Source organism: Rhinoderma darwinii, chromosome 8 (assembly GCF_050947455.1).
Source record: "Rhinoderma darwinii isolate aRhiDar2 chromosome 8, aRhiDar2.hap1, whole genome shotgun sequence".
Lineage (NCBI taxonomy): Eukaryota > Metazoa > Chordata > Amphibia > Anura > Rhinodermatidae > Rhinoderma > Rhinoderma darwinii.
Window position 1 is genome coordinate 42,426,006 of NC_134694.1, and position 26,996 is coordinate 42,453,001.

Below are 26,996 nucleotides of genomic sequence, written 5' to 3' on the forward strand. Positions count from 1 at the left end.
TTCCGGTTCGCTCAGCTCTACTTCTGAGCCCTCCCATGGGCCCAAATGGCAGTTTATCACCACAAATGGGGTATTGCCGCACTAAGGACAAATTGGGCAACAAAATGGGGTATTTTGTTCCCTGTGCAAATAAGACATTTTGATAAAAAATGCCATCTTATTGGAAAAAATTTCATTTTTTTTTATTTCACAGACCAATTCAAATGGGTGCTGTGAAAAAACTGTGTGGTCAAAATGATAACAACAACCATAAATGAATTCCTTGAGGGGTGTAGTTTCCAAAATGGGGTCACTATTGGGGGATTCCTACTGTTTTGGCACCTCAACACCTCTTCAAACCTGGCATGCTGCCTAAAATATATTCTAATAAAAAAGAGGCCTCAAAATGCACTAGGAGCTTCTTTGCTTCTGGGGCTTGTGTTTTAGTCCACGAGCGCACTAGAGCCACATGTGGGACATTTCTAAAAACTGCAGAATCTGGACAATACATATTTAGTAGTGTTTTTCTGGTAAAACCTTCCGTGTTACACAAAAAAAAATTGAATAAAATTGAAATTCAGCAAGAGAAATGAAATTTGCAAATTTCACCTCCACTTTGCTTTAATTCCTGTGAAATGCCTGAAGGGTTAAAAAACTTTCTAAATGCTGCTTTGAATACTTTGAGGGGTCTAGTTTTTAAAATGGGGTGTTTTATCGGGGTTTCTAATACATAGGCCCCTCAAAGCCACTTCAGAACTGAACAGGTACCTTAAAACAAAGGCTTTTGAAATGTTCTTAAAAAAAAGAGAAATTGCTGTTTATGTTCTAAGCCTTGTAACGTCCAAGAAAAATAAAATAATGTTCAAAAAACGATGCCAATCTAAAGTAGACATATGGGAAATGTGAACTAGTAACTATTTTGAGTGGAATAACCGTCTGTTTTACAAGCAGATGCATTTAAATTCTGTAAAATGCTATTTTTTATAAATTTTCCCTAAATTTGGCAATTTTTCACCAATAAACACTGAATATATCGTCCAAATTTTACCACTAACATAAAGCCCAATGTGTCACGAGAAAACAATCTCAGAATCGCTTGGATAGGTTTAAGCATTCCGACGTTATTACCACATAAAGTGAAATATGTCAGATTTGAAAAATGGGCTCTGAGCCTTAAGGCCAAAACAAGGCTGCGTCCTTAAGGGGTTAATGTGCTAAATGACTATTCTAGCTGCAAACATCTGGTTTTTAATGCAATATCTACATAGGTGTATAGAGGCCCATTTCCAGCAACCATCACTCCAGTGTTCTAATGGTACATTGTGTTTGCTAACTGTGTTAGAAGGCTAATGGATGATTAGAAAACACTTGAAAACCCTTGTGCAATTATGTTAGCACCGCTGTAAACCGTTTTGCTGTTTAGAGGAGCTATAAAATTGACCTTCCTTTGAGCTACTTGAGAATCTGGAGCATTACATTTGTGGGTTCGATTAAACTCTCAAAATGGCTAGAAAAAGAGAGCTTTCATGTGAAACGCGACAGTCTATTTTTGTTCTTAGAAATGAAGGCTATTCCATGCGAGAAATTTCCAAGAAACTGAAGATTTCCTACAACGGTGTGTACTACTCCCTTCAGAGGACAGCACAAACAGGCTCTAACCAGAGTAGAAAGAGAAGTGGGAGGCCCCGCTGCACAACTGAGCAACAAGACAAGTACATTAGAGTCTCTAGTTTGAGAAATAGATGCCTCACAGGTCCTCAACTGGCAGCTTCATTAAATAGTACCCGCAAAACGCCAGTGTCAACGTCTACAGTGAAGAGGCGACTCCGGGATGCTGGCCTTCAGGGCAGAGTGGCAAAGAAAAAGCCATATCTGAGACTGGCTAATAAAAGGAAAAGATTAATATGGGCAAAAGCACACAGACATTGGACAGAGGAAGATTGGAAAAAAGTGTTATGGACAGACGAATCGAAGTTTGAGGTGTTTGGATCACACAGAAGAACATTTGTGAGACGCAGAACAACTGAAAAGATGCTGGAAGAGTGCCTGACGCCATCTGTCAAGCATGGTGGAGGTAATGTGATGGTGTGGGGTTGCTTTGGTGCTGGTAAAGTGGGAGATTTGTACAAGGTAAAAGGGATTTTGAATAAGGAAGGCTATCACTCCATTTTGCAACGCCATGCCGTACCCTGTGTACAGCGCTTGATTGGAGCCAATTTCATCCTACAACAGGAGAATGACCCAAAGCACACCTCCAAATTATGCAAGAACTATTTAGGGAAGAAGCAGGCAGCTGGTATTCTATCTGTAATGGAGTGGCCAGCGCTGTCACCAGATCTCAACCCCATAGAGCTGTTTTGGGAGCAGCTTGACCGTATGGTATGCAAGAAGCGCCCATCAAGCCAATCCAACTTGTGGGAGGGGCTTCTGGTAGCATGGGGTGAAATTTCTCCCGATTACCTCAGCAAATTAATAGCTAGAATGCCAAAGGTCTGCAATGCTGTAATTGCTGCAAATGGAGCATTCTTTGACGAAAGCAAAGTTTGAAGGAGCAATTTATTATTTCAAATAAAAATTCATTATTTCTAACCTTGTCAATGTCTTGACTATATTTTCTAGCCATTTTGCAACTCATTTGATAAATATAAGTGTGAGTTTTCGTGGAACACACAAAATTGTCTGGGTGACCCCAAACTTTTGAACGGTAGTGTATGTATGTATGTATATATATATATATATATATATATATATATATATATATATATATAAAAGTCCAAATACAATGTCAGCCGCACAGCCTTGTGAATCATGGATGGGTGCCGACCTGCCCAGGTCAGGGCTAACAGACCTGCTGTAGTAGAATCCAAAAATCAGGCAGCACTCCAAGGTATAAGCAAAGTAGAAAAAGGTGCTTTATTGGTCCACATACACACAACGTTTCAGCTCAACACAGGAGCCTTTCTCAAGTGAGAAAGGCTCCTGTGTTGAGCTGAAACGTCATGTGTATATGGACCAATAAAGCACCTTTTTCTACTTTGCTTATACCTTGGAATGCTGCCTGATTTTTGGATTATATATATATATATATATATATAATATATATTTGTTTAAAACTGTAAAAAAGTTTTAAAAAAAAAAGGAGAAAAAAAATATATAGCTATGTGTAGCTGGTACCTGCATAAGTAGGATGTTAGGCTACTGGTAGATTAGGTGTAGCTAGTACCTGCATAGGTAGGGCGTTAGGGTAATCGACGAATAGGTTAGCACCCGTTTTCTAATAAAAAAATGACATAGCATTTTAGGCAGTTATAGCTATACAATTTTTCTAGCGGTAGTGTAAATTTACTGTAGTATATTTCTCACAGTACAGTTTTTTCTAAACTATAGTGTTACGTTTAGTGTCAGTGGGTACCATAGCTTTAGAGACTTAGTATAAAAATTATACTACAGTAAATTTAGACTACTTTTCTTAAGCACTAATACGGTATACAGCGTTGCAGATTTAGTGTTCGTGACGGATGTTCAGATTTTTTTTTCATTGAAGTTCATTCCCTAAATTTTAAATAGAGTAGCTTTATCATTTTAGTCTAAATTTACTGTAGTATAATTTTTATACTAGTTTTATTTAGCACCAATATATAGCGTTGCAGATTTAGCATCACTAAATTTGTTAGTGTCAGGTCGTCAGGGAATTATTTATTTTTTTACTGAAGTTTGTTCAGTAAATTTTTTATACCAATTTATTTTTTATTTTCCTTTTTTCTTCTCTTCTTTTTATTCTTGAGCAATTTTGATATACACGTGTAAAAGAACAACACACACACCCAACTGTGTAAAAAAAAAATCAGTATTACACGTGTTCAAGCACAACACACCTCCCTAATAAAAACGTCCCAATAATCCCAAAGGGTCTATTTAGCAGAGGAGACATATGCCCTCCTGGCCTTGGACACGGATTCGGATAGCGAAGGAAAGAGAGGAATTTTCCCTATATATAATGTCCTCCTGCTCATCATTATCCGGTAATGAATAGGCTATCCATGAAAAATAGGACCACAAACGGCGCTGCTACACATGCAATCCAGAAAGATATTTAAATAGTCAAAGTGTATTCACTGTATACTAAAAGGCTACGCGTTTCAACACTGGCCTGATGAAGACGTTCGTTCATAAATACACTTTGACTATTTAAAGAGGCTCTGTCACCAGATTATCAAATCCCTATCTCCTATTGAATGTGATGGGCGCTGCAATGTAGATAACAGCAAAGTTGTTTGTTTTTTTTTGAAAAACAATAATTTTTGCAGAAGTTATGAGCAATTTTATATTTATGCAAATGAGCTTTTCAGTGGACAACTGGGCGTGTTTTCTCGAGTATTTCCAACTGGGCGTGTATTGTGTTTTTACCAACTGGGCGTGTATTGTGTTTTTACCAACTGGGCGTTGTGAATAGAAGTGTATGATGCTGACAAATCAGCATCATAAACTTCTCATCGTTCCCACCCAGCTTCTTTCACTAAAGACACACAGCGTGACGTCACCCACAGGTCCTTCAACCTTGTCGTCGGACAAAGAAGATACATTCCCAGCCAGCTTCTTTCACTGCAGACACAGTGTGATGTCACCCATAGGTCCTTCAACATTGGCGTCGGAAGAGAGAAGACACCACAGCTCCAGGCGTACAGTTAAATTTACAGCAGCATCACCATGTGCAGGTAAGCATAGTAAACTCCCTAGAGACGAGCATATTAACCTTTTGGACGCCTTTCAGCCGATGTTTCTTTGTCCGACGACAAGGTTGAAGGACCTGTGGGTGACGTCACGCTGTGTGTCTTTAGTGAAAGAAGCTGGGTGGGAACGATGAGAATTGTATGATGCTGATTTGTTAGCATCATACACTTCTATTCACAACGCCCAATTGGCAAAAACACAATACTCGCCCAGTTGGAAATACACGAGAAAACACGCCCAATTGTCCATTGAAAAGCTAATTTGCATAAATATAAAATTACTCATAACTTGGGTAAAAATGATCGCTTTAAAAAAAAAAAACATAAAAAAAAAAACTTTGCTGTTATCTACATCGCAGCGCCCATCACATTCAATAGGAAATAGGGATTTGATAATCTGGTGACAGAGCCTCTTTAAATATCTTTCTGGATTGCATGTGTAGCAGCGCCGTTTGTGGTCCTAATTTTTATGGATACCCTATTCTATACCTTGCTGTGACTTAAATTGTTATGGGTTCGGACCGTTAAGCACAGCCAGAATAGGTGAGCAGAACCTTGTCTCTACCTTTCTGTCCATTCTCCCTGGTTTATCTGCACTATGTGGCACCGTGCACGTCCCTTTTTTTCTCACTACCTAGATTTCAACTCATCCGGTGATGAGGAAACCCTGCAGAGGCGACCCAAGACATCAACTGAGGAACCCCCCCCCCCCAGAAAAGTGATCCCGTGTGGAACCTACCCCCTGAGAAGTATGAGCCTGGGATGCCTGATTTCATAGGCAGTTCAGGGACTCATTTTAAGACTGGAGGCCTCACAGAAATAGATTTTTTTAAGGTTGTTTTCATTGAGGATTTTGTGAATTTAATGATGGTAAAGACAAATTTATATGCCCAGCAATTTATTGCCCAGAAACCCACCTCATCGTATGCTATACCCTTCAAGTGGACCCCTGTAGATGCAGCGGAGATGCTAAAATATTTGGGCCTTGTGCGGAATATGGCGCTAGTAAAGAAGCCACAGATCAGGCAATACTGTAGTACAGATATTATATCGCATGGACATAACCCGGACACACTTTGAAGCAATTCTTAAATTTTTGCATCATAATGATAATGCACAGTGCCCACCCCGTGATGACCCCACATATGACCACCTATTCAAAATTAGGCCAGTCATTATTAATTTCTGCTTCAAATTTCAACAAGCTTACACCCCCGAAAAGAACATTGCGATAGACTAGCCCCTTGTCAATTTTAAGGGGAGACTAAAATTCCGCCAATACCTTCCCAGTAAGAGGGCAAGGTACGGAATTAAAATGTACAAGCTGTGCAAGAGTAGCTCAGGGTAAACCTACAGGTTTCGGGTTTATGAAGAGAAGGACACCAGGATTGAATCTCCTGAATGCCCCCCCCCCCCCCCCCGTCCTGTGAGTTAGTGAGAAAATAGTGTGGGATTTAATGTACCCACTGCTGGGCCGGGATTACCAACTTTACGTGGATAACTTCTATACCAGCAAGCCATTTAAGTGCCTCTTCCCCAGAAATACTGCAGCATGCAGCATAGTGCGAAAAAATCAGGAGGGGCCTCCCTAAAACTCAGCTTGGCCAACATGTCAGAAGGAGTGAGAGAAAGGCAGTATGCAGCAAGAACATGTTTGTCAAGTAGAAGGACAAGAGGGATGTAATTCTCTTGACCACAATACACGTTAAAAGGCAGCACCCTGGTCCCTGTACATGGCAGCACTACAGTGACTCCCAAGCCAGATTGCATGGTGGGTTGATCTCTCACACAAGGGTGTGGTACAAAAAAGTTTTGTGCATATAGTACAGATGGCATTGTATAAAGCTTACGTACTATTCCATTGTGCAGGACGGACCGGGTCATCCCTTAATTTTTAAGAGGTGATTATCAAGGCTCTTGTGTTTGGGCCCTCCCCTTACTGGTTTTCAAACACATCTGCCGAAAGCTAGAGTTCCCATATTGTACCTGGGCAACATTTTCCCGGCGCCGCTCCCCAAATTGCAAAGAAGCGAAGATCCAAAAAAAGGTGCAGAGTGTGCTCCAAAAGGGTGATAAGAAAGGACACCACTTATCAATGCGACACATGCCCCGAAAAACCTGGCCTGTGCATGAAGGATTGCTTCAAGGTGCACCACACAGTAATAAAAGGGTACGTAAATAATACAACTAATAATCCATAGGGATTATTAATTGTATTATTTACATACCCTTTTATTATACTCTGATTTGCTTTTCAAAATTTACATATGTCCCATTAAAAATTGAAATACCAGTAAATACGGCCCAATTCAAAGAAATTAACCAAAAGTCCTGTGAAGTCAATATGCTAACTATACCCTTTTTATAAGTTTTTTGAGGGGTGTAGTTTCCTAAATGGGATCACTTTTGGGGTGTTTTGACCCCTCAGGGCCTTTGCAAATGTGACATGGCACCGAACACCAATCCAGCAAAATCTGAATGCCAAATAGCGCTCCTGCCCTTCTAAGCCCTGCCGTGTGTCCGAATAGCAGTTTGTTACAACATATGGGGTATTGCAGTGCTCAGGAGAATTTGCTTATACAAATATTGGGGTGCCTTTTCTCCTTTAGTCCTTGTGGAAATTCAAAATAAAATTAGCTAAACCTACATTTTATTGGAAAAAAAATTTGATTTTCATTATTACGGCCTATTTTCAATAACTTCTGCAAAATAACCTGTGGGGTAAAATGCTAACTTATACCCTTCAGGTATACAGAAAAAAGAACCAAGGTATAGCACTGCTACCATCAAGAAGGGAACATAATAATTATAGCTTTATTTGTAAAGGCTACGCGTTTCAACGCTGAACAGGCGTCTTTGTTAGGCCAAGTGAGAAGGGAAACATCATAAGTGACTTATATACTAATTGAAAGCAAGTTCACAAACACTTTGAATTGAAAAAAACGCCAAAACAGGGGTCAGAGAAACTCTTATGACGTAATATGGGGTCAAGTAAATGTAAAGACAGCTAAGGTTGGAAATACATTGCGCAAAGTCAAGAAACAATATCAATCAAAATTACATAAAATGGTCAGTAACAGTCAAGCATAATGGTAGTAGATAGATAAAACAATGTATAAAAATGAATATATAGAACATTTTTTTTTAAATATTTACCCCAGAAGTTGGCGAAAATACCATAGGACTATAACATACTTCTCCCGTATGAGAAATGCAAAGGGGATGGCAGCGTTCATGCAATCATTGCAAACAGCATCAGAACCACGGTAAGCAACTGAGGACAGATGGAGCAGAGGGCAAAGTGTATGAAGCGATCAGTAATTCTATATATAGATAGGGGGGTATATGATGCAACAAAAGTAATAAAAGTAATTAAATAATTATTTGGCTGCTACGTTAGAGAAAGAGAGTAATTTTCATACAGTTGCATGTTACATAAAGATGAAAAAAATAATATAAAATCCAGTATTTATATTATAATTAGAATAGGTAACAGCATATGTAGTAAATAAATAGCAAATGAAGTTCTAATTAAGAGCAGTTTCTGAAAAGCCATTAAGTCCCCCTGGGCTTAAACTGGCCATCTTAAAAATCCAGTAGTTTTCTCTTTGCTTAAGTTTAACAAATCTGTCTGGTATGTTGGTACCAATCTGTTCAATCGGGGTGACAGAAATAACATTAAAATTTGCACAATTTGCCTCTGGCTGGTCCTCATAGGCTTACTGTCAGAGTGACGTCACACTGACAGTTGGAATACATTACACTACTAGGTAGTGTAATGTATTCTAGCAGCGATCAGTGCTGCAGGTAAAAAAAGAAAGTGTATAAAAGTAAAAAGAAACAAGTTAATAAAAATGTTTTATAAAAGTGTAAAAATAAGGTGTTTTTTTTCCCCCTATAATAAGTGTTTTATAGGAAAAAAATGAAAACGTTAAAAAAACAAAAAAGTACACATATTTGGTATCACCACGTTTGTAACAACCCAAACTATATTATTTTTCCTCCACGGTGAACACCGCAAACAAACGAAATGAAAAACGATGCCAGCATCTCTATGTCTGGGTCATCCCCCCTGCCAAGATATAGAATAAAAAGTGATCAAAAAGTCGCATGTATCCCAAAATAGTACCAATAAAAACCAACACCTGTCCCGCAAAAAACAAGACCTCCCACAGCTTTTTGGACTATAAAATAAAAAAGTTACGGCTCTCAGAATATGGTGACACAGAAAATTAATTATTTTAGAAAAAAATTATTTTATTGTGCAAAACTATATACATATGGTATTGCCATAATCGTACCGACTTGCAGAATAAAGTAAAACGTAACTTATTGCGCACGGTGAACGCTGTAAGAAATAAAGAATTTAAAACACCAAAATCGCTGTTTTTTGGTCACCAAATGTAATAAAAAGTGATCAAGAAGTTGTATGTGCCATAAAATGGTACCAATAAAAGCTACAGCTCGTCCAGCCAAAAATAAGCCCCCAGACAACTCAATGGACCAAAAAATAAAAAAAAGTTATGGCACTCAGAGTGTGATGATACAAAATATATATATATTTTTTTAACAAGTAGTCTTTTCTTTGTCAAAGTAGTAAAATATAAAAAAAAACTATATAAATTTGGTATCACCGTAATCATACTGAGACACAGAATACAACCAAGTTGTCATTTTTACCGCACGGTAAAAGACGTAAAACTAAAACCCCAAAAACAATGGAGGAATCACAGTTTTTCCAATTTGAGCCCGCAAATATTTTTTTATCAGTTTTCCAGTACATTATATGGTACTTTAAATGGTGTCAATAGAAACTACACCTCCTCCCGCAAAAAATAAGCCCTCAGACTACTCTATTAATGGAAAAATAAAAAAAGTTATGACTTTTGGAAGGCAGGGAGTGAAAAACGACAAGGAAAAGGCAAAAAAGGATCAGTCTTGAAAGGGTTAATCCATTTATAATAAAAAAACATTTATGACCACATATGGGGTATTTCCGTTCTCGGGAGAAATTGCTTTACAAATTTTGGGGTGCTTTTTTTCATTTACACCTTGTGAAAATTAAAGAAAAATAAATAAATTAACATTTTAGTGGACAAAAATGTTAATATTAATTTTCACTGCCTAATTCCACTAAATTGTACAAAAAACCTGTGGGGTCAAAATGCTAAGTATACCCCTAGAAAAATTACTTGAGGGGTGTAGTTTACAAAATGGGGTCACTTTTGGGGCTTTTCCACTGTTTTGGTCCCTCCAGGGCGTTGCAAACGCGACATGGCACCGAAAACCATTCCAGCAAAATCTGCGCTCCAAAATCCAAAAGGCGCTCCTTCCCTTCTGAGCCCTGCTGTGGGTCAAAACAGCAGTTTATTACCACATATGGGGTATTGCCATAATCGGGAGAAATTGTTTTACCAATCTTGGGGTGCTTTTTCTCCTTTAATCTTTGTAAAAATGAAAACATTCTATGTTTTAGCAGAAAAAAAAGGTGATTTTCATTTTCACAAACTAATGCCTGCAAAAAAACCTGTGCGGTCAAAATGCTAACTATACCCCTAGAAAAACCTGAGGGGTGTAGTTTCCAAAATGGGGTCACTTTTGGGGGGTTTCGACTGTTTAGGCACCACAAGACTACTTCAAACCTGACAAGGTGCCTAAAATATCCATTAGTGTCCATTAGCACACTAGGGCCATATGTTGGATACTTCTAAAAACGGCAGAATCAAGGAAATAAATATTGCGTTGCGTTTCTCTGGTAAAACCTTCTGTGTTACAGAATTTTTTTTATCACAAATTAATTTCAGCAAAAAACAAATGTCATTTGTAAATTTCACATCTACTTTGCTTTAATTCCTGTGAAACGCCTAAAGAGTTCAAATACTTTCTGAATGCTGTTTTGAATACTTTGAGGGGTGCAGTTTTCAAAATGGGGTGATTTATGGGGACTTTCTAATATACAAGTCCCGCAAAGTCACGTCACATTTGAACTGGTCCCTGAAAAAATAGCCTTTTGAAATTTTCTTGAAAATATGAGAAATTGTTGCTAAAGTTCTAAGCCTTGTGACGTTCTAGAAAATTAAAAGGATGTGAAAAAAACGATGCAAACATGTTAACTAGTACCTATTTTGTGTGGTATTACGATCTGTTTTACAAGTAGATACATTTAAATTAAGAAAAATGCAAATTTTTGCAAAGTTTCTCTAAAATGTGAAGTTTTTCACTAATAAATATTAAATTTATCGACCAAATTATTTTCACTAACAAAGTACAATATGTCACGAGAAAACAATCTCAGAATCGCTTGGATAGGTAAAAGCATTCCAAAGTTATTACCACATAAAGCGACACGTCAGATTTAAAAAAATCATTGTGTCCACAAGGCTAAAACAGGCTGCGTACTAAAGAGGTTATAGGGGCCTATCAAAGCAGCCATATTAGATGTCTCTATTAACCCCTTCCACCCTGAGCCTGTTTTGGCCTTAATGACGAAGCCAATTTTTCACATCTGACATGTGTCACTTTATGTGGTAATAACTTCGGAATGCTTTTACCTATCCAAGTGATGTGAAGAATGTTTTTTCTCGTGACCTATTGTATTTTAGGTTAGTGAAAAAATGTGGTCGATGAATTCAATATTTATTTGTAAAAAACACCCTGATTTGGAGAAAATTTGCAAAAATTAGAATTTTTCTAAATTTAAATGTATCTGCTTGTAAAACAGATAGTAATACACACAAAATAGTTACTAGTTTACATTTCCCATATGTCTTCTTTATGTTTGCATCGTTTTTTGAACATCCTTTTATTTTTCTAGGACGTTACAAGGCTTCTAACTTTAGCAGCAAATTCTCATATTTTCAAGAAAATTTAAAAAGGCTATTTTTTCAGGGAACAGTTCAGTTCTGAAGCAGCTTTGAGGGCCTTATATATTAGAAATTACCCATAAATCACCCCATCAACTGCATCCCTCAAAGTATTCAAAACAGCATTCAGAAAGTGTTTTAACCCTTTAGGCGTTTCACATGAATTAAAGCAAAGTAGAGGGAAATTTACAAAATGTAATTTTTTTTTGTCAAAATTAATTTGTAATAATTTTTTTTTTCTGTACCACAGAAGCTTTTACCTGAGAAATGCAACTCAATATTTATTGCCCAGATTCTGTTGTTTTTACAAATATCCCCAAAGTGCCCCTAGTGTGCTAATAGACTGAAACACAAGTCTCCGAAGCAAAGGAGCACCTAGTGGATTTTGGGGCCTTCTTATTTTAGAATATATTTTAGGCACCATGTCAGGTTTGAAGAGGTCTTGTGGTGCCAAAACAGTGGAAACCCCCCAAAAGTGACCCGATTTTGCAAACCTACACCTCTCAAATATTTTATCTAGGGGTGTAGTTAGCATTTGACACTGCAGCTTTTTTTGCTAAATTTATTTGAATTAGTATGTGAAGATGAAAATCTACTTTTTTCCATGTAAAAAACTTTTTTTTTAAATTTTTACAAGGAATAAAAGGAGAAAAAACACCCCAACATATGTAAAGAAATTTCTCCCGATAATAGCAATACCCCATATGTGGTAATAAACTGCTGTTTGGACAGGCAGCAGGGCTCAGAAGAGAAGGAGCACCATTTGGATTTCTGATTTTGCTGGAATAGTTTTCAGTGCCATGTCACATTTGCAATGTACTGGAGCGACCAAAACAGTGTAAACCCCCCAAAAGTGACCCCATTTTGGAAACTACACCACTCAAGGAATTTTTCTAGGGGTAAAGTTAGCATTTTGACCCAACAGTTGTTTTGCTGAATTCATTGGAATTAGACTGTAAAGGTAAAAATTTACTTTTTTTCTGAAAAAACAGACATTTTTAATTTTTACAAGGAATACAGGAGTAAAAGCAACCCAACATTTGTAAAACAATTTCTCCAGATTACGTAAATACACCATATGTGGTAATAAACTACCCACAGCGGGGCTTAGAAGGGGAGGGGCGCTATTTGGCTTTTGGAGCTCAAATTTAGCGGAAATGGTTTTTGGGTACCATGTAGAATTTGCAGAGCCCCCGAGGGACCAAAACAGTGGAAGCCCCCAAAAGTGACCCTATTTGGGAAAATACATCACTTAAAGAGGCTCTGTCACTACATTATAAGTGCCCTATCTCCTACATAATGTGATCGGCGCTGTAATGTACGTGACCGCAGTGCTTTTTATTTAGAAAAACGATCTATTTTTACCACGTTATTAGCGATTTTAGCTTTATGCTAATTACTTTCTTAATGCCCAACTGGGCGTGTTTTTACTTTAGACCAAGTGGGCGTTGTACAGAGGAGTGTATGACGCTGACCAATCAGCGTCATACACTTCTCTCCATTCATTTAGTCAGCACATAGGGATCCTGCTAGATCTCGCTGTAAATGACAGGTTACAGCGAGATTACGCTTGCTCTGCTGTAAGTACCACAGAAACGTTACCGAAGTGTCGGGATTGTGAACAAACCAGAAAGAGTAGCAAAAACACACGGCGCCAATAATGGAACGGATCTTCAGGTAAGTAGTTTGGGGTATAAAGCCGTTATCCAAATTATGAAAAATCCATAGGACCGCTGCAGCCAGGTACACAAAAACCGGAGACTAAACAAACTCACCGCTGGAGAGGATTGTAGATCAGAGAAAAATAACTTTTTTGGAAAAATGAAAAAAAGTTGTGAACCATAGTGGCGCTGCTGGTCAGTGACCATTCAGCGTCATACACTTCTCTCCATTCATTTACTCAGCGCATAGGGATCCTACTAGATCAGTATGTGCTGTCTTATACTGACACATTAACGTTACTAAAAAGACAGCACATATTGATCTAGTAGGACCCCTATGCGCTGAGTAAATGAATGGAGAGAAGTGTATGACGCTGAATGGTCACGATGGATACGATCGGCAAGTGTCTGTTTCTCCGATGGCAGCCGGGGGCCTAATAAAGGCCCCCAGGTCTGCCTGTAATGAATGCCTGCTAGGCTATGCCAGAGGCATGACCTAGCAGATGCCGGTCCGTTTTAAACGGACAGGCAGTAATACACTGCAATACAAAAGTATTGCTGTGTATTATAATAGCGATCAGATGATCGCATATTAAAGTCCCCTAGTAGGACAAGTAAAAAAAAAAGTTTAATAAAGTTACTAAAAAAAAAGTAAAAAAATAAATAAAAATATGAAAAACCCACTTTTTCCCCCTTACAAAATGCTTTACTATTAAAAAAACACAATAAAGCAAAAAAGTTACACATATTTAGTATCGCCGCATCCGTAACGACCCAGACTATAAAGCTGTTACATTATTTAACCCGCAGTTAACTCTGTAAAAATAAAATAAAAATTGAAAAATTGCTGTTTTCTGTTAATCCGGACTTTAAAAAAAATGTGATAAAAAGTGATCAAAAAGTCGCATCTACTCTCAAATGGTACCAATAAAAACTACAAGTCGTCCCGCAAAAAATAAGAACTCATACAACTGCATTGGCGGAACAATAAAATAGTTATAGCTCTTCGAATGTGACGATGGAAAAACTTAAAAAATGGCTTGGTCATTAGGGCTCAGAATGCAAGCAGGGGGAAGGGGTTAAGGAATCGATCTAGGGGTATAGTGAGCATTTAGACTCCACATGTCTTTTGCAGAATTTATTAGAATTAGGCCGTGAAAATGAATATCAACATTATTTCCACTAAAATGTTGAATTTTTTCAATTTAACAAAGGATAAAAGGAGGAAAAAGCTGCCCAACATTTGTAAAGCAATTTCTCCCGGGTACGGAAATACCCCACATGTGGTCATAAATGTTTTTTCATTAGAAAGTAATTAACTCTTTCCAGACTGATCCATTTTTGCTTTTTCTTTTTCGTTTTTCCCTCCCCGCTTTCCAAGAGACATAACTTTTTTTTTCCCCCATCAATAGTTTTGTGAGGGCTTATTTTTTGCGGAACGAGCTTTAGTTTTTATTGGTACCCTTTGGTACATACAACTTTTTATCACATTTTTTGGTAGAGCCAAGGTGACCAAAAAAACAGCGATTTTGCAGTTTGAAATTCTCTATGTTTCACGGCGTTCACCGTGCGAGTTAAATAATTCTATATTATAATAGTTTGGACTTTTACAGATACAGCGATAACAATTTTGCGTATTTTTTTTACATTGCTTTAGAGAAAAAATGTGAAAAGGTTTTTTTATTTTGGACTTTAAATATTTTTATTTTTTGTCACGAATAATAATTTACTTTTGTTTTTACACATTTTATTAATCCCCCTAGGGGACTTGAACCAGCAATCAGTAGATAGCTGGTACAATACACTGCAGTGCTAATGTATTGCAGTATATTGTAATTTTTACAGGCTCCTGTAACAGCGTGATCGCTGTTCCTGTCCATTAGTCCTGGGTGTCAGCTGTAATACACAGCTGACACCCGCAGCGTATGGGGCGGGCTCAGGGCGTGAGCCCGCTTCATACATCACCCCCTACACCACAACATGCTATTAAGTCGTGGTGCGTGAAGGGGTTAATGCGCCGATATCCTATTTTAGTGCACTATATGTTATGACCAGTTTGTGCCACTGAAGACAAATACCTCATAAAATATTAATCGGGTTCTCCTGGGTATGGCGATGCCATATCTGTGGACGTAAACTGCTGTTTGGGTATGCTGTAGGGCTCAAAAGGGAGGGAGTGGCATTTGGCTTTTGGAGCGCAGATTTTGCTTGGTAGTAATTCTGTTTGGTGTTTTACTGGTATTTCAGTTTATAATGTGGGGGTATGTGTAATCTGTGCGGAGTACATCAGGACATAATAAGAGGGTATAATAATGCGGTAAATAAATAATAATCCGCAGATATGTGGCCGGTGTCACACTGATAAATGGTGCCCAATCTTCTCCGCTTTTGGAACACTGCACATTTTGCATCGCCATATTTTGAGAGCCAGAACTTCTTTATTTTTTCTTCACCGGAGCCGTGTGAGGGCTTATTTGTTGCGGGACAATCTGTACTTTTCATTGGTACCATTTTGAGGTACATGCGATTTTTTTGTTCACTTTTTATTCCATTTTTTTGTACGATTACGGCGATACCAGATGTATATATTTTTTTATGTTTTGCAGCGTTTGCGCAATAAAATCTCTGGTTTATAAAATAATTAGTTTTTTGTGTCACCATATTCTGAGAGCCATAACGGTTTTATTTTTTAGTCAAAAAAGCTGTGTAAGGGCTTGTTTTTTGCGGAACGGACTGTAGTTTTTATTGGTACTATTTTGGCATGCATGCGACTTTTTCATCACTTTTTATTGTATATTTTGGGAGGGGTGGTGACCCAAACATCGTGATTCGAGCATTGTTCTTTTGCTTTTTTTTTTTTGCGTTGTTCATCGTGTGGGAAAAATATTATAGTTTTATAGTTGGGGTCGTTACGAATGCGGTGATACCAAATATGTGTACTTTTTTTAACATGTTGATTTTTTTTCCTATGATTAAAGACTTATAGGGGGAAAAAAAAGCATTTTTTGTTTATGTAACTTAGAACTTTTATTTTTACACTTTCTTAAAACATTTTTATTATCTTATTTTTTACTTGTCCCACTAGAGAACATTTAGACTTGCAGCTCTGATCGCTGTTAGAACACATTACACTACCTACGTAGTGTAATGTGTTCTGCCATAGTGACGTGACAGTCAGTCACGCGCCATCTTGATGATCAGGTGAGAGGAGAGCGAGAACGAACCGCCGCTGTTTTTACATTGATCACGTGACCGGAAACCGGACAAAACGGTCCTCGGTCTGTGGTCCTCGGCCTCAGCTACCTCCGTAGCGGAGTATACAGCGTTTAAGCGACTCTCGGGGGCGCTATCTTATGCCAAAGCGCCGCCGTGAAAAGTACCCTTAATGGCCGCCGTGAAAACACGTATAGGCGGTCATGAAGGGGTTAAACATCAAAACAAAACATACACCTCCACAGTTATGGTGGAGACATTCCCAATCAAAACATTTGTAAACGGCAGTAGTGATTTTATAATATATCTGCTTGAATGCCCATGTAAGTTGCAATATATAAGAAGAACTGTTCAGACCTTTATATGCAGAATAAACAAGCATCGTTTTAACACCCGTATCGGCTTCTTAAAACAAAGTGTTTCGGGACACCTTACAACAGTACACAATTGCAATTTTAATGTTATTTCTATCACCCAGATTGAACAGATTGGTACCAACATACCAGAAAGATTTGTTATAATTAAGCAAAGAGAAAACTACTGGATTTTTAAAATGACGAGTTTAAGCCCAGGGGGACTTAATGGCCTTTCAGAAACTGCTCTTGATTAGTACTTCATTTGCTATTATTTATTTATTACATATGCTTTTACCTATGCTAATATTAATACTGCATTTTATATCATCTCTACTCCATATGTATGAAAATTACCCTCTTTCTACAACGTAGGAGCCAAATAATTATTTAATTACTTTTGTTGCATCACATACCCCTTACGGCTATTCTCCCTATCTATATATAGAATCATGGACACTGATTGCTTCATAGACTTTGCCCTCTGCTCCATTTGTCCTCGGTTGCTTACCGTGGTTCTGATGCGGTTTTTCCACGATTGCATGAACGCTGCCATCCCCTTTGCGTCTTCCATACGGGATAATTTTGTGTATTTTCCCTTGGCGGCCACCGTAGTTCGGCATCCAGTTGATTGGGGTTGCTATGATGCCAGGGACGCTCAATAGAGTGTCTGCCTTTGTTCTCCATAGCCTCCTGTAAATAATGCCCACAACCAGCGGTGAGTTTGCGCATCCTTTTTTATCTCACAATCATATTTAGTCCAATTTCCTGTTATATATGTTTTTAATGAAAAAAGAAAAAAGAAAAATGATCCAGAAATATAACTAGGCACTCTTGGGTTAAATAAAATTTAACATAGTATTTTATTTTTGAATCCAGATAATACCGGCAAAATTTAATTTATACATAAATACAAAAATAACAATTTAAAAGGAGAATTCTCCTGGCCAGGAAAGAAAACATACAATAGAACCTTCAAAACATTGGTGATATTGCCTGATGGATATATAGCATACTATATATGTGTAAAACAATTTTGAAAAGATTTCAAAATGAAAAACCGCTGGGTTGTGTTCACACTTGCGGTTTTCAAACATATATGTTATTTTTATCAAAAAATGGCCAGAGTTCCTATTTGGAGTAGCTGGTAATGATATTTTTAAAGAAATTCTCTTTATATGCATATAATATGACTTAACTCTCAAGATAGAAAAATAGCCTCATGAATTAAAGGAATGTGGTTAACAGCGTGCTTTTTTCCTCTCATCAGTGAATCCTCAGTTTCAATTCAAATCTTGTGGTGATAGGAAGTCTTTTCACAGACCCTTGGGTCAATGTGTAGCCCTCATGATATTGAGCTTTAAGGCAAGACATCAACTTTTATAGGTTTTTTTACCTTTGCTTTCGACATCCAGCAAGTGCCGGGAAACCATACGGGGAGGCAGTCAGCTCCGGGGTGGAAAATAGCAGATCTCCACGGAAGGAAAATTCACCTGTGTGGCCACACATTAATTTCAAAGCCTCCAAGTCTCCACCATTATATCCCCTGACGCTCTCCTCCCTTGATCCATGCGGGCAACGACCACTGCACTCAAGGAGATACGCACCCGACAATGCAGGATCGCACGCCGGTATTTCAGGTGAATCAGAAGCACCCCGAGAGGAACGGACCCAACAAGACAGGATCGCACGCCGGCAACCAGGTAAGTAAAAATTCCAGAGTATGTTTCCTTCCACGTGTGATCTTCAACACTGGACAGGTATTCTCAGGGCAGGGTTTGGACGTCACTACCCGCCCCGTTAATTAGAACAGCTGACGCGTTTCATCCCTGAACGGGATTTCTTCAGAGCAGTTTGACAGGTACTGCCAAACACACTATATTTATAGTGTCCCAAATTCATTCATTGGTTCAGTAATAAAAAACATAATGTTTCATGGAGACAAAAAGATGTTATAGATAATATATCTAGATCTTTCATGAGATGCCGCAATGCTATATATCTCTCAGTTTTGATAACAGACAGACATTTTTATATTCAAACAGACAATTCGTATATCCATTAAATCACATCCATAAGTATATTCGGTATTTTCAAGGAGAGGGTAATCAGTGGTGTGTCTCTACTTCGTCAAGATAAGACTAATAATTGAATTTTACATAGGAGTACAATTGCTACCTGAATTCAATTATCAATATCAATTCTTCCGTAAATACGGTTAACTACTACTATCTAGACCCTATAGTGGATTTATGGAGGAACAAATTTTTTCTTCAATAAGGGATCCTTTATTATGCCATTTAGACAAAAAACACCGAAATCTGTTCAATTTTTTAACTACCCATACATATATACATATGAAATTCATATAATACTTCAGGGGAAGCAGGGAGAGAGGACCATCACCTGTTAAGGTATTAGGACCCGGGTCCCCACCACCCCCAAAATAAATTTAATTTTAATACAATCAACATTGGTTTGGTAATTTTACTACTAAATTTCATAATAATATGTATAAATGTATAATACTATGGCACGATAGGAGCCGTCGTGAAATCCCAAAGGGGGCAGGAAGAGGGATCCAATGTCCATAGAACAATAGATCCCTAATTCCCACCACCCATGGAGAACCAAAACACAACTCCCCTCGCTACAAAAGATTGCAAGAGATGAATATTATGTTCATTTATTTTATATTATTTATCCAATTGATTAATCATTTCATATTGGGAATAAAATTGCTCATACTCATTCCACTAAAGGCAGATTACCATTGTATAGGAAATGGGATATCCAGACCAAAGGCACATTGAAAATTCATTATCAGGTTTCCAAGGAAAGAATATCAAATCCAAAAATTTCACACCCAATTTTACTAAATCATTCTCCAAGGATGACATAATTAAGGTCCCATTTTTTGATCCAACATTCTTCTATAAAGGATTGTTTTTATCTAATACTAAGTAACTCGAAAATACCGAAAGATAAAACAGCCTCTTGGCTCCCATCTGTTCAAAGGAACATATTAAATTTTATTTCATTATTTAGTCCCCTAGGATTCAAAGTTCTCAGTGTGTAAATCCACATGGTTTCTTTTTGGAGGAGTGTTCGGTTAAGATCACCTCCCCTTCTGTCTTGAAATAGTTGATAAATCCCCATAAATTTTAAGCCAGTTGGTGATTGGGCATGATATGTTTTAAAGTGTGCAGCTAGAGGATTTGTCATTTCACCCTTGGTAATGTCCCGAATATGTTCGCTAATGCGAATATGTAATTCTCGTTTCGTTTTCCCAATGTATTGTTTCCCACATGGGCAGATAATGGAGTAAACGACCATGGTTGAGCGGCAATTAATAAAATTATAGACTTTGAATTCCCTTTTATGTTCACTGTCAAGAAAGGTGTCTGATTTTAACACGTACTTGCAACATCTACAAGAGCCACACATGAACATTCCTTTTGGGCGTTTCTGTAGCCATTTCTCATTACCTGGGGTCCTTCTCTTAAACTCAGAACTCACCAACATATTCCTCAGCGTGGGGGCCTTTCTGGGAACCATACTCGGTACATTCCCCACTATTGAGTTGATTCTTTTGTCCAAAGTTAAATGTGGCCAGTTTTTTATCATCAAATTCCGAAGTATGTTCCAATGGGACCCATACCTCGAAATGAATCTGACTCTATTGTCACTGTTATCTTTTTTACCTCTCTTGAGAATTTCCTCTCTATTCTGCCTAGATGCCCTATTGTATCCTTTCTTGATCATTTTTTTGGAGTATCCCCTATCTTCAAAGCGAGAAGATAGATCTTGTGCTTCGCTTTTGAAGTCCCTGAAATCAGTACAGTTACGGCGAATTCGAAGAAATTCGCTTATCGGAATCCCCTTAATTTGAGAGGGAAAGTGATGGCTACTTGCTGCCAAAAGGGTATTACCTGATGTTGGTTTCCGATATGTAGTCGTTTTTAATCTATTTCCCTCCCTATGAATATTAAGATCTAGAAAGCTAATGTGATCTTCACTATAAGTAAAGGTCAGAAGGATATTTAATTTATTGGAATTTAAATCTCCAATGAAACTTTCTAGCAAATCCAATGGTCCCTTCCAACATAAAAGAACATCAGCCATGTATCTAAGCCAAGCGGAAGCGCATTTTCTGAAGAGGGGATGTGGGTATACTATAAACTCTTCCCACCAGCCCAAATGTAAGCAGGCATATGATGGTGCACAAGAGGATCCCATGGCTGTTCCACGAATCTGACGATAGAATTTGCCATCAAAAGAAAAGCAGTTATAATTCAAAACAAATTCCAACATTTCAATAATAAATTCATTTTGGTGAGCCCAGTCTCCTCCTCTCCTCTCCAGAAAATGCGCGGCCGCTTTAAGGCCAACATCATGTGGGATGGAAGTATACAATGACTCCACATCCAATCCTACCAGGATGAAGTCTTCCTCAAGAGTCAAATAGTCAATTTTATTTAGAAGATCCCCTGTATCCAATACAAAGGATGGAAGTGTACGAACAAAGGGTTTCAATTTTTCCCAAGGTGATCTGTTGGACCATCACACCCCGAAATAATAGGTCTACCCGGAGGTGTATTCCTATTTTTGTGCACCTTGGGAAGCACATATATATAGTGGGCATACGGGGTTCTCTTACCTCCAAATATTGGAACTCATTTTTATTAATTAAGCCCTCATCCAATGCAAAAGTCAATTTTCTATTTAAAGTTCCCATTATATTGTCCAGTGGGTTATCCTTCAAAAGGGAATATGTATCCGTTTCCAATTGTCTTTTAATCTCACCGACAGAGTCCTCCTCTCTGAGGAGGACAACATTTCCACCCTTATCACTGGGCTTGATTACAATATTTTCAATATTTTGCAATTCCTTTAGGGCTTTTCGTTCCCTTTCAGTTAAGTTGTCCTCACACAGAAAGGAGGACCAGTCGATGACACTTATATCTCTAAGAATGGCCTCCAAAAATGCATGTGTGTATCTGTTAGAATATATACTTGGCATGGTACTGCTTTTTTTCCGCAAGCCCGTATACTCTGGGATGATATCAGTAAGATCCTCTTCAAGATTATCTGTATTCTCCAATGTGTTACCTTCCCTCCATAACTCATTTAAATCCACTAAAGTATTCAGATCAGACATTTCCAAATTAGGGATCATTCCAAATTCCATTATTTCTCTCTGTAACCGTGATGCTACATTCTCGTTTTGACTATTCCTCTCATTTTTTTCCCCATGCCAAAGTCTTAAAAGAATCTTTCTGAGAAAGAGGTGAAGATCTTTACATATCTCAAATTCCTTTCCAGGGGTAACTGGTGAGAAGCCCAATCCACGATTCAATAAGGATATATGGTGTGTTGATAGGGGGAAATCGGTTAAATTAATTATGTTATTCATATTATTATCTATCTTCCCCTGCGTTGTCTTGTATTGGTACTATAAAAGTTGATGTCTTGCCTTAAAGCTCAATATCATGAGGGCTACACATTGACCCAAGGGTCTGTGAAAAGACTTCCTATCACCACAAGATTTGAATTGAAACTGAGGATTCACTGATGAGAGGAAAAAAGCACGCTGTTAACCACATTCCTTTAATTCATGAGGCTATTTTTCTATCTTGAGAGTTAAGTCATATTATATGCATATAAAGAGAATTTCTTTAAAAATATCATTACCAGCTACTCCAAATAGGAACTCTGGCCATTTTTTGATAAAAATAACATATGTTTGAAAACCGCAAGTGTGAACACAACCCAGCGGTTTTTCATTTTGAAATCTTTTCAAAATAGTTTTACACATATATAGTATGCTATATATCCATCAGGCAATATCACCAATGTTTTGAAGGTTCTATTGTATGTTTTCTTTCCTGGCCAGGAGAATTCTCCTTTTAAATTGTTATTTTTGTATTTATGTATAAATTAAATTTTGCCGGTATTATCTGGATTCAAAAATAAAATACTATGTTAAATTTTATTTAACCCAAGAGTGCCTAGTTATATTTCTGGATCATTTTTCTTTTTTCAATAATCTTTATCAGGAATGGCACCGTGCTATATTATATTGCAATTTTGGGTTTGTTAGGTATGGTTTGCGAATAACCACATCTTTTTTCTATATATATATATATATATATATATATATATATATATATATATATATATAGGTTTTTAACTCCACTTATTGTTTTTTTATTTTTATGTCTTTTTACTATAGACTAGTATGTTATAGTCCTATGGTATTTTCGCCAACTTCTGAGGTAAACCTAAAAATCATTTTTCATATATATTAATTTTTATACATTCTTTTATTTATCTACTACCATTATGCTTCACTGTTACTGACCATTTTATGTAATTTTGATGAATATTGTTCCTTGACTTTGCGCAATGTATTTCCAACCCTAGCTGTGTTTACATTTACTTCACCCCATATTACGTCATAGAGTTTCTCTGACCCCTGTTTTTGTGGTGTTTTTTTCAATTCAAAGTGTTTCTGAACTTGCTGTCAATTACTATATAAGTCACTTATCATATTTCCCTTCTGACTTGGCCTAACAAAAACGCCTGTTCGGCATTGAAATGCGTAGCCTTTACAAATAAAGCTAGAATTATTACTACTTATATGGTCTCTTCTTGATGGTAGCAGCAATATACCTTGGTTCTTTTTTCCATATACCTGATCTTCTACTATAGCGGTTTGCCCTCTCAGTGGACCGGCTTTTGAACCTAGCTGCAGCTCCATCATATCTACAATTCCTTCACGGGAATTGAGGCTGCTGTTGCACAACTAATAGGTGAGCAGTTATCACCTTATTTCATCCTTTTGTTCCTTTATAGTTTTTGACCGGCACCATGTGGCACCGTGTTTTGTGTCCTCTCTTTTTTATTAACTTGTACCCTTAGATAAGTTCCTTGAGGGGTGTAGTTTCCTAAATGGGATCACTTTTGGGGTGTTGCAACTGTTTTGGTCCCTCAGGGGCATTACAAATGCGACATGGCCTCCACAAATCAATCCAAAAATTTGAGCCCCGAAAGCCAAATGGCGCTCATTCCCATCTAAGATATGCTGTGTGTGTCCAAACTACATATGGAGTATTGCTGTACTCAGGAGAAATTTGTTACAAATGTTGGGGTGCTTTTTCACCTTGAAAAAGTCTACTTTTTGCTGGAATTTTTTTTTAGATTTTCATGTTTACGGCCTAATTCCACTAAATTCAGAAAAAAAAAAAAAACTATTTGGTCAGAATGTTCACTATACCCCTCTATAAATTCGTTGAGGGGTGTAGTTTGCTAAACGGTGTCTTTTTGCTTCCACTGTTTTGGCACCACAAGACTTCTACAAACCTGACATGGTGCCTAAAATATAGTCTAATAAAAAGGAGGCCCCAAAATCTGTTAGGTGCTCCTTTGCTTCTGAGGCCGGTGTTTCATGCCATTACCACACTAGGGCCACATGTGGGATATTTCTAAAAACTTCTGCATCTGAGCAATAAATATTCAGTTGTGTTTCTCTGGTAAAACGTTCTGTGTTACAGAAAATAATGGATTTTCTGCAAAAAAAAAACAACCTTTCTAAATGCCGTTTAAAAACTGCACCCCTCAAAGTATTCAAGAGGATTTCAAATATATAGGGCCTTCAAAGCCACTTCAGAACAGAACTAGTTCCTAAAGAAATGGAATTTGAAAATTTTCTTGAAAATGTAAGAAATTGCTGCTAAAGTTCCAAGCCTTGTAACGTCCTAGAAAAATAAAAGGATGTTTAAAAAAAAAAAACGATGGCAACATAAAGTAGAGATATGGTGAATGTTAACTAGTAGCTATTTTTTGTGTTATTACTATCTGTCTTACAAGCAGATACATTTTACATTTTTAATTTTTGCACATTTTCTCCAAATTCTGGTGTTTTTTACAAATAAAACACAATGTATCGACCATATTATTTTTGGTATATAAAATGGTGTATCACAGTGCTATTGCTTCTGGCAAAACGACGGGTCCGGTGCACAACAGAGACAAACGGAAACCATGGGAACCGGATCAGTCACCATTGAAATCAATGATGATGGAAACTGAATCCTCTGGTTTCCGTTTGTGTCTGTTAAGGGTTCCATTCTGACGGAAAGTCAGAACGGGACCCCAACGCAGATGTGAATGAGGACTTACAAGAACAAATATTATTTACCTGTCCTTTGCTACCATCAGAAGACATTGCCGCTGACCATATCTGAAAAGAGTATCGTAGGTTGTGTATGTTGATGGGTTCAACACTAACTCCAAGTGCAGCTTCTAAATGTTTGACCACCTGCAGAATCATAGAAGTTTTAAACTTTAGTCCTTACAAGAGCTCATATACAACATAAATCTTATTCTGATAATATATGATTGAAATATATAAAGTGTGAAATGCTTATTAGAATTGATACTTTAAATACTCATCAAGCCTTAACAGATGTGGCCTATTTTTTTTAAATGTTTTCTTTGACACATTCTAAGAGCTATAATTTTTTCATTTTTCCGTCAACAAAGCTGTATGAGGGCTTGTTTATTGTGGGACGAGATATTGTTTTTATTGATTAACGTGGTTAACTTATAATTTTTTTGGGGGGGATTGAAAAGAAAAAAACCCAGTGATACCGCCATTCTTCTTTGCATTGTTTTTTTCTACGCCACGTGTTGTGCGGTATAAATGTTATCATTACTTAATTGGCCTGTACAATTATGGCGCTACCAAATGTATACAGTTTGCTTATGTTTTACTACTTCTGCAAAATAAAAACATGTTTTACTGTAAAAAAATACATTTTATATCACCACATTCCGAGTCCCAAACGTTAAAAAAAAAATTCTCTGACTTAGCCATATGACGGCTTGTCTTTTGACGGACAGGTTGTGGGTTTTTTTGTGTCAGTATTTTGGGGTACCTAAAATCTATGGTTTGACTTTAATAACAATGTTTATGGGGGAATGGGGAAAACCATCAGCAATCCCACCATTATTTATGCTTTTTACCTTATATCTATTTTTCTTTTTTTTCCTACTGGGGGACACAGCACCATAGGTATAGACACTTGCTCCTAGGAGGCTGACAATAGGTAGGAAGAAATCTTGGCTTCACCTAGGCAGGCTATACTCTTCTTATAGACACGGTCTTAGTCCGTTTTGGCCTATTGTCCTCATGTGGATGATGCCTCGGTTTGAGAGGTATCGGGTCGTGCTTCTGGTTTTTCTCAGGCAGTTCGCTCCCTACTCCTGCAGGAAGTCTTTGTCCCAGTTCCTCAGGCAGATAGTTTAAGGGTTCTAGTATAATCTTTTTACAGTTCCTAAAAAAGATCTTATCTCAGAACATGGAGTTTATGAAAATGAACTTTGACACCATTCATCCCTACAGATCAATCTTTTGAAACTTAGGGCAATCTACCTGGCGCTCTCCCATTAGACGCTCCTTCTCCATGGTCATCCGGTCAGGATCCAGACCGACAACTCCATGGCGATTGCCTGTCTGAACCACCAGGTCGACACCAGGAGTCGATCGGCTCTGTTGGGGTTCTTTCGGATTCTCCTATGGGCCTGTACCAGCATAGTCAGCGGTCCATCAACCGCAGATTTCCTAAGTCAGGAGAGACTTGATCCAGAACAGTGATTGCTTCACCGAGAAGTATTTAATCAACTTTGTGAAAAGTGGGACACAACGGACAAGGCTGAGCCTTTGGGATCTTAATTTGGTCTTGATAGCCCCTTCAGGTTTCTCCTTGATGGACGTTTCTTTTCATGGAAGGTTGCTTTTGCTGGTGGCCTTCACTTCAATCAGATGAGTTTTGGAGCTGGCTGCCTTGTTCTGTAATTGCCTTGTCCTATGATTTTACAGTCTGTCCCATCCTTGCTCATGAAAGTCGTCTTGGCATTTCATCTCAATGGGGAGATTGTTCTCCCTTCTTTCTGCAGTTCTACATCTAATCCGAGGGAATGAGCTTTGCATTGCCTTGATACGATGAGGGCAGTCCACATCTATCTTGCTGCGACAGAGTCGTTTTGGCGCACAGACTCCCTACTTGTTGTTCTTGAAAAGCCATGCAAAGGATCGGTGGCGTCTAAGGCCACCATTGCGCCTTGGATCCGGTCTGTGATTTCTGTAGTCTATCGGTCTAAGGGTTCCTATCGGTTCCTCGCCTTCGGGTC

The 26,996-nt window shown here is 37.9% G+C and overlaps 1 protein-coding gene across 1 annotated transcript in view; it reads right to left on the reverse strand.

Moving 5' to 3' along the window:
• Window positions 1–26,996, reverse strand: part of FAAH2 (fatty acid amide hydrolase 2) — a 231,597-nt gene that overhangs the window by 100,827 nt on the left and 103,774 nt on the right. The window contains exon 7 of the mRNA XM_075835625.1: window positions 25,003–25,122. Within this exon, the coding sequence (XP_075691740.1) occupies window positions 25,003–25,122 (120 nt within the window). The remainder of the gene's footprint in view (window positions 1–25,002; window positions 25,123–26,996) is intronic.